General features: G+C 48.2%; 1 protein-coding gene across 1 annotated transcript; it reads right to left on the reverse strand.

The window, feature by feature from the left end:
- Nucleotides 1-7,953: 7,953 nt before the first annotated feature.
- Nucleotides 7,954-11,099, reverse strand: Bcl2l10 (BCL2 like 10). The gene is made up of 2 exons (XM_052187799.1): nt 10,647-11,099; nt 7,954-8,100 (listed from the first exon to the last, which is right to left on the reverse strand). The coding sequence occupies exons 1-2, from the start codon at nt 11,097-11,099 to the stop codon at nt 7,978-7,980; spliced, it is 576 nt and encodes a 191-aa protein (XP_052043759.1). The 3' UTR covers nt 7,954-7,977.
- Between the last annotated feature and the right edge of the window lie 1,764 nt (nt 11,100-12,863).

Here is a 12,863-nt window from a genome sequence, read left to right on the forward strand (position 1 = left end):
AAAAAGATTTATGGGGCTGGAGAGATGGCTCAGCGGTTAAGAGCATTGATTCCTCTTCCAAAGGTCCTGAGTTCAAATCCCAGAAACCCCGTGGTGCCTCACAACCATCCATAAAGAGATCTGATGCCCTCTTCTGGTGTCTGAAGACAGCTACAGTGTACTTAGATATAATAATAAATAAATCTATAGGCCAGAGCAAGCAGAGGTCCTGAATTCAAATCCCCGACAACGGACATGATGGCTCACAACCATCTGTACAGCTAGAGTATACTCATATACATAAAATAAATAAATCGTTAAAAATATTAAGATTTATGAATATACTAAGTAATGAAAAATTATAGCTTTAGTGGATAAAAAGCTGAGATTGAGAGAGAATTTAAATTCTGGTTAAAAGAAAAGAAGTCTCCAGGTGGTGGTGGCACATGCCTTTAATCCCAGCAGTCGGAGGCAGAGGCAGGTGCCTCTCTGACTTCGAGGCCAGCCTGGTTTACAGAGCAAGTTCTGGGACAGCCAAGACCACACAGAGAACACCTGTATCAAACAAACAAACAAACAAACAATCCAAATGTGGTTCCCAAAAAAGCCACAAGAACTACCACCCCCCAGCAATGATGGGGTGTTTCTGCCTCAGGATTTCCTTCTTCTATCTTCTAGGAGCAGATAGAAGGCAAAGCAAGTACCCACAGAACTCTCAAGCACCGTTCTGTGGGTCAGAAGACATCGATGATCTATGTGCTCCCACCACACATCCAGGTTGCTGGGGAGGTCAACACTTCCAGCAAGGAAAGCCAGCACTGCAGTTGTCCAGGCTGTGTGATCCTGCCCCAACAGGGACAGGAGCCAGAGCTACTGAGGATTCCCACTTGGACTCTCTTTCCCAAGTCTGCAGGATCCACTGGAAGGCTGTGTGGGAGAGCGAGGAAGCAGGGAGTATAGGACAGCCTACATTCTCTCGATCTTACCCAGGCCCTTGATACCTTTTGGCCCTTTACGCACCCACTTCCTCTTCCTGGGCCGGAGTGGATGAGTCTCTGCTGCCACAGGCCTCTGAGGGTAACTGCCACTCTATATGGCTGCTTGGAGTTACATGAAAGCAGCTTCAAGAATATAAATAGCTGCAGTAAAGACTGTGGTTGGAGCTGTGACAGCAAACCCAGTTTCTCTCTTCTTGATTTCTGAGAAATAGTCTTTGCCATTGAATAGCAGGTTGGCCTCTGGAGGTGGACACTCCAGTCCCTAGAAGGAACAGAGGATACAAAGATCCTGGGGGTGGGTAATGTCTCCACCCTCCTTTATCTGACCTGCTTTTATTCTGCAGGAGACAGAATTTCCTAGCCAGACTGGGCCTTTTCTGGATGTGGGATTGGCTGAATACTCATCTTTAAATTGGATTTGCTCTCGCACAAAGCCTGTTGTTTTGTGGGTGTGTCTGTGGAAACAAATGCAGCTCTTTCCAGAAAGCCTCGCCATCTGTGTTTTGCTGCACCTCACCCTGCCATGTTTTCCTTGTGATAACTGCAACTCCATCCCACCATGCGAGCTCCACCGAAAATTCAAACCTTAAAAGATGGAAGTAAGAAAATTAGGTAGCACAAAGGGAATTCAGCCTCCATATACGAGACATTGTAGAAGAGAAATCAGGGGAGGGAATCAAGATTCATTCTCTCTCTCTCTCTCTCTCTCTCTCTCTCTCTCTCTCTCTCTCTCAGGCCAGGAGGCCAGATGAGCCCAGATGGATCCACTTCCTCTACCTTGAGTGGATGGATGGAAATACCCAGCCACAACTCTAACGCTTCAAATCTGAGTCAAAGAGAGGGTTCTGCGTTCTCACAGAGGGTTCTGCATGCTTCCGGAGAGAACACAGACCCCTCTCATCAACATGCTGAGGAAACTCTGAAAACTAGAAGAAAGTGGTGAAGTGCCTGTAAATCCTGAGAGAAAGCACCGAACAATCTGGAATGTGTACGTTTGGATGAAAGGTTGATCTTAAGTGGTCTAAGACCTTCACACATGCGAGGCTGTAAGCAATCTCCTTTCCACTTCCAGGCCAGGAGGCTGCTGAGGGTGCCCTTGAGTGAAGGAAGCAAGGGCCACAGACTAAAAGGATGGAAACGGAGAGCCCCGCCCTCCCCCGCCCCCTGCCCCCGCCCCATGCGGAGAGAGGTGGTGGGAGTCCCGAGTCTGGACACTGAAGAAACTGCAAGATGGTGACTGGGTACCTGGCACAGAGGATAAGGACTGTCCCCGTGTGAAGGGTGTGAACGAACTGGGAGACCTTGCAGCTTCTCCTGTGAGCAACGGGGTGGAAATGAGCGTCTCCAGAAGAGCTTTGCACAACTACCAGAGGAGACGGGTCATCAAAGAGTCTATACAAAACCAGTCCCAAACTGACCGAGTAAGAAAGATTAAGGCAATTACGAACCCAGAGAAATAACACGTGTGAAAGAAATAACCATAGCTGATTACACAGTTCAGTTCAGAGTAGCATGCGAACTCTGAATGTAGCTAATGAACCTTGATGGAACTAAAGTTATGGTATAATTACGTTGGGTGGGGCTAGGGGACGGCAAGGGATAGGATTGGAGTGTAAAGATAAGATAACGTCACAAACTGAAAATCAAAACATGCATGCTTTCTATTTAAAGGTACTGGAGTTAGCTGGGTGTGGCAGTAGACATCTGCAGCACTTGGGCCTCAAAGGAACGAAAAGTCGTCTTTGGCAACGTAGCAAGTTCAAGGCCACCCTGGCTTAGCTAAGACCTTGTCTCAAGATAAACAAAATAAATCAGAAAATAAAATAATCCATGAAAAGATCAGAAAGTTCCTGTGGGGTTGATTGGCAAGAGAAGACTAGGTCCTGTAACAAACAGTATTGAACTATTTCTTTAAAATTTGTGTGTGTGTGTTGTATAATAATTTGGGGGTGGGGGAAGCTGACCTTCAGCTAATTCACAGTGGACAACCTTAAGTATCTTAAAATGTAATTGAGCTCTTGTCTGGGTCAAAGAAACTGATGAGGCTCAAATGGAGCAGTGTTCATCATTCAACGGTAGGTTATTTGGTTAGTAAAGTCATTTGACTCTGGAGGCACAACCCTGCCTTCACATTAGAGCCACATGGGGGACTTTGAGGGCACGTTCACACCACGCTCCACTTGAGCCAGCACATCACTGAAACTGGCAGACAGCGTTACCCAGTTAAAAGCACCTCATGAGCTGGGTGGTGGTGGCATGTGCCTTTAATGCCAGCACTTGGGAGACAGAGGTAGGTGGATTTCTGAGTTCAAGGGCAGCCTGGTCTTCCAGGACAGCAAGGGCTACACAGAGAAACCCTATCTTGAAAAACCAAGCCAAAAAAAAAAAAAAAAAAAAAAAGCATCTCATGAGAGTCTAATGTGCCGAAGGAAGGAAAGTGTTTTAAATTTACCTCTTCATTTAATCATTCATTCACTTTTGGTTTTGAGACATAGGCTATCTACACATCCCAGGACAGTTTTAAACTCAGTGTGTAGCCCTGGATGCCTACCCTCTGTAATACTGAGACACAGGCATGCACCAGTATTCCATGCTCAGATCCATCTCCTTCCTTATATAACTTACTGTATATATATATATATATATATATATATATATATATATATATATATATATATATATATATAACTTATATATATATATATAAGTTAAAATAATTATTATTACTATTGTTTTAGAAGACGGGGTTTCATGTGCCTCAGGCTGGCCTTAAACTCCCAATGGAGTGGAGGATAACCTTGAACTTCTGATCCTCCTGCCTCAGCCTTCTGTGATTGCAGGTGCACACCCCCCACTCCTAGTTTGTGACTGAACAAGAAGCTCTGTGCATCCTCTGCTACACTACACCTCCATGACCCCTGGCTTCATCTTTATTTATTATTATTTATTTAAAAAGAACCGTGTGTGTGTGTGTGTGTGTGTGTGTGTGATGTGCATGCGTGTGTACACTCATTTTTAAGATTTATTTATTTATTTATTTATTTATTTATTTATTTATTATATGTAAGTATACTGTAGCTGTCTTCAGACACACCAGAAGAGGGTGCCAGATTTCATTATGGATGGTTGTGAGCCACCATGTAGTTGCTGGGATTTGAACTCAGGACCTCTGGAAGAGCAGTCAGTGCTCTTAACCTCTGAGCCATCTCTCCAGCCCAGGCCTCTTGTTTTGTAAATTCAAACTCCAGGCTCGTTGGCCTGCTAACTTCTGGGAATTCTGTCTCGGTTTCCTATCTTGAGTAGGACTGCTGGATAAACACACACAACACATCACCACATTTGGCTTTTATGTGGGTTTTGGGGAACTGAACTTAGGTTAGCAGGCCGGACGGTAAGCACTTTTATCCCCTGAGCCGATGGGCTCCTCACCTGTATTTTCAAGTCTACTGAATGCAGCTCTTGAGAGGCATACCTACTAAATACAAATGGGTTGGAGAGCCGGCGCAGTGGGCACGGGCTCTTACTGGCAAGCCTGATCCCTGGAATCCACACAAAGGGAGGTGGAAGGGGAAAAGCAACTCCACCACGCTGACCTCTGACCTCCACATGTGTGCTGTGGGAGACATTAGTCCCTGAGCCCCATCCAATTAACATACACAATCACAATAAATACAGAGCTTTTTTTTTTTTTAATTTGGTTTTTTTGAGACAGGGTTTCTCTGTATAGCCCTGGCTGTCCTGGAACTCACTCTGTAGACCAGGCTGGCCTCAAACTCAGAAATCTGCCTGCTTCTGCCTCCCAGAGTGCTGGGATTACAGGCGTGCGCCATCACTGCCCGGCTATAAATACAGACTTTAAATGAAGAAAACATGAGCCGGAAAGATGTCTCAGCTGTTAGAAGTGCTTGCTGCTCTTGCAGAGGATGGAAGTTTGGTTGCAGTAGCTTACAACTGCCCATGACTCCTGCTTCAGGGAATCCCAAGCCCTCTTATTGTTCCCATGGGCACCTACATACATATGTGCACACACACACACACACAAATAAAGATAAAGACAAAATCTTAAAACCCCACAAATGGATACTTTGAGCAGAGCCTGTAGGTAGGAAGGACTCGGGGCAGGAAGCGTCAAGCAATGGCTTCACTAAAGCTTTACTTGGCTGCAGAAGAGGGACAGAGCATTGAACATGAAGCCCTGGTCTTGTCTAGGACAGGACTCTACTTTCTAGCTGATGCCACCAAGTCAGTGCACTGGACAGAAGCCATCTGTATTTTAAACTCAAGAGTTGTGTTTCCCCAGACCCGGCCCAGGTAGTTCTCTCATTTTTCCTTTGCAGCCCTGAGGTTTAACCACGGAAGAAGGTGGAACCCCATGTCCTTCTGGTGGGAATATTGAATAGTGTAGCTGCTAAGAAGAGTTCGGTAGGTCTGCCACACCCTAAAGCCTGCAGTTACCACAGGGCCCAGCAATCCCCCCCAGGCTTGCACGCAGGAGTGGTAAAAAGCCCAAGTCTGCATAAAAACACGTAAAAGCACGCTCCAAGCGCGGTGTTCACACGCTACCCAATGACCGAGAGCCACCCACGTTCCAGCTAGCTGTGTGTGGTAAACACGATGCAGCATTAGCCTTGAGCAGGCGTGAGGTCCTGACACGCTCCGTAGTGCAGAAGCCTAGAAAACACTTGGTTAAATAAGAAATCAGACACAGAGAGCCACAGGCTGTCTGATTCCATTTATAGGAAGCGGCTAGCAGAGGCAGATTCAAAGGCAGAAGGTAGATTAGTGGTTGCTGGGGTAAGGGAAGGGAGGATCAGAAGGCTGCTCATGGGCGTGGCGTTTCTTTTTTGAGAGATGGAACTAAAGGAAGGGTGTAGGCTGGGTGCTACTGTAAACACAACAAGCCACCCGAGCGCTCACTTAAAAATGCTGACTAGGGTTTTGTGTTGTGTGAATTTTATCCCAGTACAAATGCAAGGGTACATCTGTCAGAGTGTGATGCTAGAGTCCAGCCTCTGCTCAGGCCACAGTGTTTGCAGCAGCAGTTACAGACGACAGGCAGCTGCTGGGACACCTGCGATTCTCTAGCTAACAGACTCACCTGGGGAACCTTACAACAAAGGGGGCCATTGGTGTGGTCACCCTGTTCCCTGACAACTGCCCTAGAACCCGGCTAGGTTTGTGCAGTCCCCCACTTTTCAGAACGGTATCAAAAAGAGACCCCAAGTTCTGTCACATGGACCCAGGTTCCCCTTCTCGAGGACCTCCCAAATTGGAATTTCCCTAGGAACCTCAGGGTAGAAGAGGCAAAGAAGGCCAGAGAGCTAGTTGAGCAGCTAAAGGTGACTAAAGGTGATTGCCACCAAGCCTCACGGCCCGAGTTTGATCCCAGGAAACCATATAGTGAAAGGACAGAACCAACTCCTCAAAGTTGTCCCCCATATGTGTACTATGGTGCATACGTGTGCACACATGTGCGAGCGCGCGCGCGCGCGCGCACACACACACACACACACACACACATGCACAGACAATATAACTAAACAAGTAAACAAATAATAGAGTTTGGCAGGTGGGCTGGCTTGGCAGGCAAAGGTCTTCTGACCTCCCATACATGTAGACACACTATAACCAAGCAAAACAAACAAATGTAGTTTGACTGGTGAGATGGCTTGGTCAGTAAAGTCACCAGCAAGCTTGGTGACTCGAATATGATCCCCAAGACCCACATTTCAAAAAAACATTCCAGAAACATTGCCACAAAACACATATACACAACCAAAACCTGATCAGGCCCAGTTTTATGGAATGGAGACTTAATAATGGCCAGGGAGCAGGGTGGTGGTGGTGGTGGTGGTGGTGGTGGTGGTGGTGGTGGTGGTGCACGCCTTTAATCCCAGCACTTGGGAGGCAGAGGCAGGCAGATTTCTGAGTTCGAGGCCAGCCTGAACAGAGTGAGCTCCAGGACAGCCAGGGCTACACAGAGAAACCCTGTCTTGAAAAACCAAAAACCAAAACCAAACAAACCAAAAACATGGCCAGGGAGGTTTGGTGGGACACAATGATTACCTACCGTACAGGTCTTGAGTAGACTGAAGACTGAAGGGGAAAGGAGGAGTGTCTTATGAACTTTTGTTGGTAAGGCTGGGAGATGGCTCAGTGGTTGAGAGCACTGGCTGCTCTTCCAGGTATCCAGGTTTGGTTCCCAGCACGTGCATGGTGACTCACAACCATCTGTGGGACAATCCCTGTCCCAGGCATCTGATACCCTCTTCTGGCTTCACAAGCACAAGACACATAAGTGGTGCACAGATCATACAAGCATAACACTCATATACATTATAAAAATAAAATTGACTCCCCGCATAGCAATATAAACCAAATCCTGGTTTACATATGAGACAGTAAAAGTAAATTGTCATCGATTTGAGTTACTCCCAAGAACAAGAGTCTTGTAGAATTTTAGAAAGACATATTCTTTTCTTTTTTTAAATGTATACATTTATTAAGATTTTGAAGTTACTTAAAGATGTATTAAGGGGAGCATTATAAAATCAGAAGTTCTGGGAATTAGGCATGGAAGGATTTAGGTTTCAAAGGATTCCTTAAGGTTTCCTATTGCATTCCTCCTTGCTCCGGGCTCAGGGCTCTAGGATCCCCTGCCCTGGAACCCTGGCTACTAAACAGCAGCTCAAGAACCCCAGAACATATGGGAGAAGCTCTGCTGTGCTTGCAGTCAAATGCAGACAGTTGCACATCTAGTAAGTGTATGTAGCGTTTTCTGAAGTTCTCTGGAGTGATGTGGACCATTTCCTCACTTGGCAAAGAGCTACTTGGGCCCCTTTCAAATGTTGGCCCCATCACAAACCCAGAACTCCACGTAGCATGCAGATAGAAATGTCTCTAGGCAGGCGGACTTCCTCGGTTCTTATCCAATGACACAGAATTGTCCCTTAGGAGGATTCACAGGTAGGCAGGTAAGATCACTTTACAATTTTTAAACTTATAAACGTTTCAAGATATAAAAGATGGTCGTTGCAAAGAAGCAGGACAGAAAAGCCCGGACCAGCAGTCTTCTCCAGAAGCCGAATGGTAAGGGGTTCTTGAAGAAGCGGCAAAAGCCATCCTGCAGGGGCCGAAGGAGGAGAGTTAGACTGTCTTCCCATGAACAAACCTGAGCCCCGAATACACAGTAGGTACAGCTGGCGGGAGGGCTCCGCCGTTAAGAGTGCTGTCTGCTCTTGCAGAAGACTTGGGTTCAGTTCCCAGCACCCACATAGTGTCTCACACCTGCCTGTAACTCCAGTTCTAGGGGATCTGACATCCTCTCTGGCCTTCCTCAGCATTGTGTGTCCATAGCATTCATGCAGGTACTCATCCACATAAAGGGCTAGCTCGGAGCTTAGAGGTCAAACCTGTGATCAGCATGCCCAAGGCCCCGGGTCAGTCTCCAGGATGAAAAACACTCCAAGATACATGGGAGGTTCTAGATCACACTGTGAAAATGAAAGGCACGCGGCTACCAGATACCTCCCAGTTAGGATTTGCAATAAGCAATAAACTTGCTGCACAAGCAACCCTCTAACTGCCTAATAGGGCAGAGGTACCCTCAATACACCACAATGCTTACTTAAGACATCTAGGAGAACTCTATTAAAACTTCTCTTTGCTCTCTGATCCCTTTCCCACAACCTCCAATAAGAATCGAAAAGATGTAAACCTGGGGCATTCCCTCCTTTGACAGCACCTGGCTATCTTTAGCCCTTGTATCCACTCTCTACAAATCAAATTCAAAATGATTTCAAAACTCACCGGGGACCTCCTGGATCCCAGCCCTGGCTATTCCTTTACTAAGTATCTTGGTTCTTATAGTCACAGGCCCCCTCGGCAGCAAACGTTCCCTCTCAAGTCATCCAGACTGCTGTGTGGTACATCACACAGACTCATCGTGCCAATCTCTGACTCAGATACCCGGAGATGGGAGACCTGCTGACCACACCACCCAAGTCAGTGTGTAGCAATCATTAAGACATTGAACTTAATGCCCGGTATCTCCAGACCTAAAAAGGCTGGGAATGTTACATTTGAACTGGAGGGTATTCAGGCCAGCTGCTTTCTCTACCTTCACAGCTTGTGTAAAAGAAATAGCAGATACCCTGTTGAAAGTCAGCCTGGGAACTTGTAAGCCTCTATTCCCCAAAGGGAGTTTACCAACAGCAGGCTACCCGAGAGCCTAAGTAATCAGGGGCTATGGGCGGCAAATCCTGCTTCGTGAACAGACACTAACTAAAGGGTTACAACCTTCCCCCCTTCCCCTCCTGCTCCAGAATCAGTGACAGCTACACACACCCATGCATCCACACGGATTCATCACTATGCGGCACGAGACCTTTCCCCTTCCTCTGGAACCTGAGAGGGACTCCTCGCTTGGCCTTATGGACCTAAACTCTATGCAGAGCTGCTGCCATGCTGTCTTCTATGGTTTTAATAACTCGGATAGTGAATCTCTCTCCCAAAAAGGAAAATCTGACCACGTCTGAGATCTTAAGAGAGAGGGGAGGTAGAGGAAGGAGCCAGGAGGCAGAAGAAGAAATCAACACTCTGTCTTAAGATCTCTTCAGAGGGCTCCGAGGGTCCTCAGAAACTCAGCCGAAGGCAGTGTCTGGGCCCCGGGGAGACCCACGCATGCATCAGAAGCAGGGCAGGTGGCAACATGTCACGTGACTTTCCTTTCACGGGCAGCTTAAATGCAGACTACTGACAGGGGTGCAATCTGCTTGGTTTTTGTATAGCAGGTTTTAGTAGTTAAGTTATATTTATCCCATAACAGGGAAGTAAAGAAACCCGAGGCTAAGCTCAGCTTCCAAGGGGCCCGTTGTCGGCTAACCCAAGGTAGAGGGTTTTTTTCCCCTCCCTTTTTTTCTTCTCTTTCTGGTGATGCTGGGGATCAAACCCAGGGCTTCACAGATGCTAACAGTCCACCATCAAGCTTTATCCTCATCCTGTGTGTTTTCCTTGATTAAGAGCTCTGTGCAGCCGGAGGCTAAGGATTGCCTCTTTAGCCTACACCACCGAGATTAAGGACCAGCAGAAAGCCAGGAGCCTGGAGGTTGCCCAGCAGGGAAAAGTGCAGGGGCCTGAAAGATCCCAGTCAGGCTCCCCACTCGGTGGCCACACACATTTCACAGTCCCTAAGGCCTTATTCTAATAAAGGGTAAGTAGGAGAAGAAGCTCTGGAGGGCCTGGGCATGGCTACTGCTCCCTTTATACGACTTGGGCGTATCAGACTTAATCAATCCTCCCTGACAGTCCTGGGCTAAGAGTTAGGGTAAGCCACGTGTGCCTGGCTGCCCCTGAATGAAGTTTTACAAGAACTGTTGAGCAAGAGCAGTCTGAGTGTCTGTAAAGAAATCCCTGGGCTGGGGATGTGGCTCACTCAGTGTTTGCCCGGTATGCTCAAAGCCCTGGCCTTCTGCACCTAGCACCACATAAACCCACCATAATGGCATGGTCTGTAATCCTGGTGCTCCTGGGACGGAAACAGGAGGACCATAGTGGAGGACAGCATCTGATGAGGTCTGGGGCCAGCCTAGGCTGGCTACATAAGACCCTCAGCACAGCGTCCTGCACCCCCTCCCCCAAGCCATCTCCGGCATGCTCCCGTGGTCTCACCCAGCCGCCTAGAGCCTCCAGCTTGGAGCGGTGCCGTCCCATGAGCAGTCTATACAGCAAGACCACTATGAAATAGCAGTCTCGGGTCACTAGGAGATGATTCCTCAGATCCGGCCTCTGCTTGACAGCTCTGTAAGAGCCTTGATTCACAAGCGTCCCCGTGAAGGCCAGGAGCATCACCAGGCGGCCCCAGTTGAAGTGTTGGTCATTGGAGAGCAAATTATCCGCCATCTGTTTCACCAGCTGCAGGCGGTTGCCCTGCCAGTTGCGGAAGGAGGAAAACAAAGCCCGGTGCTCCTGCTGGATCTGCCTAGTGACAGAGCGCAGCAAGGCCGCCTCAACAGACGTGGGCCGTGACGGCCGGGTGCCCGGCTCCCGTGAGCAGAATGATAAGTAGTCAATCAGCAGCCGTTTAGTGCGTGCCTGCAGTGGGTCCTGCAGAGGCTCGCCCATCCTTTGACCTCTGCACCCGGTCCAGCCTCAGCTGGCTTTCTAGGCTGGGATACTCCCACTCTGACCCACCTGGACGTTTGGGAATATCACTTGCACATGTTACGAGGAGATAGCCGTGGTGTGGAGCAAGCAGGAGCAGCAGGAGACCCTCGGATTATTGTTGAGGGGCTGGAACTTTCTAGGGGGTGAGTAGGTCCTGCCTCAGCCTCCTGAGTTGCTGGGGCGCCATTAGGCCCAGCTAGTAGCCATGTCTTAACTTGCTGTTATTGACCAGGCCTACTTGGTTGGGAAATAAGGATATATAAATCATTTTGCAAGTAGTTGTCCCAAGCTGGAGGAGGTAATGTGGCCCCAACCCCTGACTCTATAGCAGCTATGCCTCCTAAGGCCTGTCTGTCCTCCATTGATAAATTTCTAGTACAGTGATTCTCCTTCTTCCCAATGCTGCTAATCCTCAGGTTGTGGTGACCCCCCAGCTATAAAATTATTCTGTTGCTACTTCATAACTGTAATTTTGCTAATTATGAAACATAATGTAAATATCTAATATGCAGGATATCTGATATATGGCTCCCACAGGGGTGGAGACCCACAGGTTGAGAAATACCCCTGTAGTTCACAGGCCTGCTTGGCTCTTTTTTTTTTTTTTTTTTTTTTTTTTTAAGACAGGGTTTCTCTGTGTAGCCCTGGCTGTCCTGGAACTCACTTTGTAGACCAGGCTGGCCTCAAACTCAGAGATCTGCCTGCCTGCCTCTGCCTCCCAAGTGCTGGGATTAAAGGCGTGCGCCACCACCACCTGGCTGGGCTCTAACTTTTATGGGCCTTCTTGGGGCTCCTTCTTGGCATTCTGTGTGGCTGATGGTTCCCCCAGTTTCCTCAGAGGCCCTCTCCCAGAGGTCAGAGCTGCTCAGTTGTCCTGGCCCCTTCTTTATGCCCACGTTCTCCAGAGGCCTGTTTTAATCCAGGAGAGTCTTCCTGGGGGGGCAAAGAGAGCTCTTTAGCGTGTCGAACTATAATCCAGAACCCTTCCGTGTCCCTGAGACTCTTCCAGGGCTCCTGAGGGATATTTATATAATACTAATGACATAACAAAAATATATGTGGCTTTTGTCACTCTCAGTTCTACAGAGATGGTGACAGTGCCATCCTGCTGGCTGGAAGAATGCTATTCTGCATTCTGAGGGTCTCTCTGAGGAGCATGGGGCTGGGGCTGGGGCTACAAAGCCGGCACTAAGCAACGAGCCAGGCAGAGTAGGATAAGACAGGAGACAGACAATCTGGGGATACACATATACCCTGATTCTCAGGGACAGCAAATCTTTGACTGGTCAGATGCCCAAGGCCACCCGCAATGCCAGTTTTTTACCAGTGGCTGAGGTGAGGTGAGCTTTGGTTCCCAGTACACTTAAACAAAACAGAACTAAGCATTCTTTTAAAAGACAGGGTATTGGAGCTGGGGCTGTATTTCAGTTGGTAGAGTGCTTGTGAATCCTGAGGGAAGGTCTGGAGTGGATCTCCAGCAGCACCTACAGCATTAGGGCCTCCAGTGTGCCAGGCAGGCTGGCCATGCCAGGGTACCAACACCTGAGAGGCAAAGGCAGAGGGCTCAGATGTTCCCGGTCATACTTGACAGTGTAGAAGGTTTGAGGCAGCCTGGGGTGCATGGCACCTTGTTTCATTGGAAACACACCGAGAGGCAGGGAGACTGCTCAGTGGGTAAGCATGCTTGCCACCAGCTGGGCCTGGCAACCTGAGTCCCATCCC

This window comes from Apodemus sylvaticus, chromosome 7, assembly GCF_947179515.1.
Source record: "Apodemus sylvaticus chromosome 7, mApoSyl1.1, whole genome shotgun sequence".
Taxonomy (NCBI): domain Eukaryota; kingdom Metazoa; phylum Chordata; class Mammalia; order Rodentia; family Muridae; genus Apodemus; species Apodemus sylvaticus.

Bases quoted from the DNA above. Each gene is read 5' to 3' on its own strand.
- Bcl2l10 (XM_052187799.1), bottom strand. From the start codon at position 11,099: ATGGGCGAGCCTCTGCAGGACCCACTGCAGGCACGCACTAAACGGCTG. The intron at 8,101-10,646 runs GTGAGACCACGG...CGGCCCCTGCAG, and splicing joins TGGAGGCTCTAGGCGGCTGG to GATGGCTTTTGCCGCTTCTT.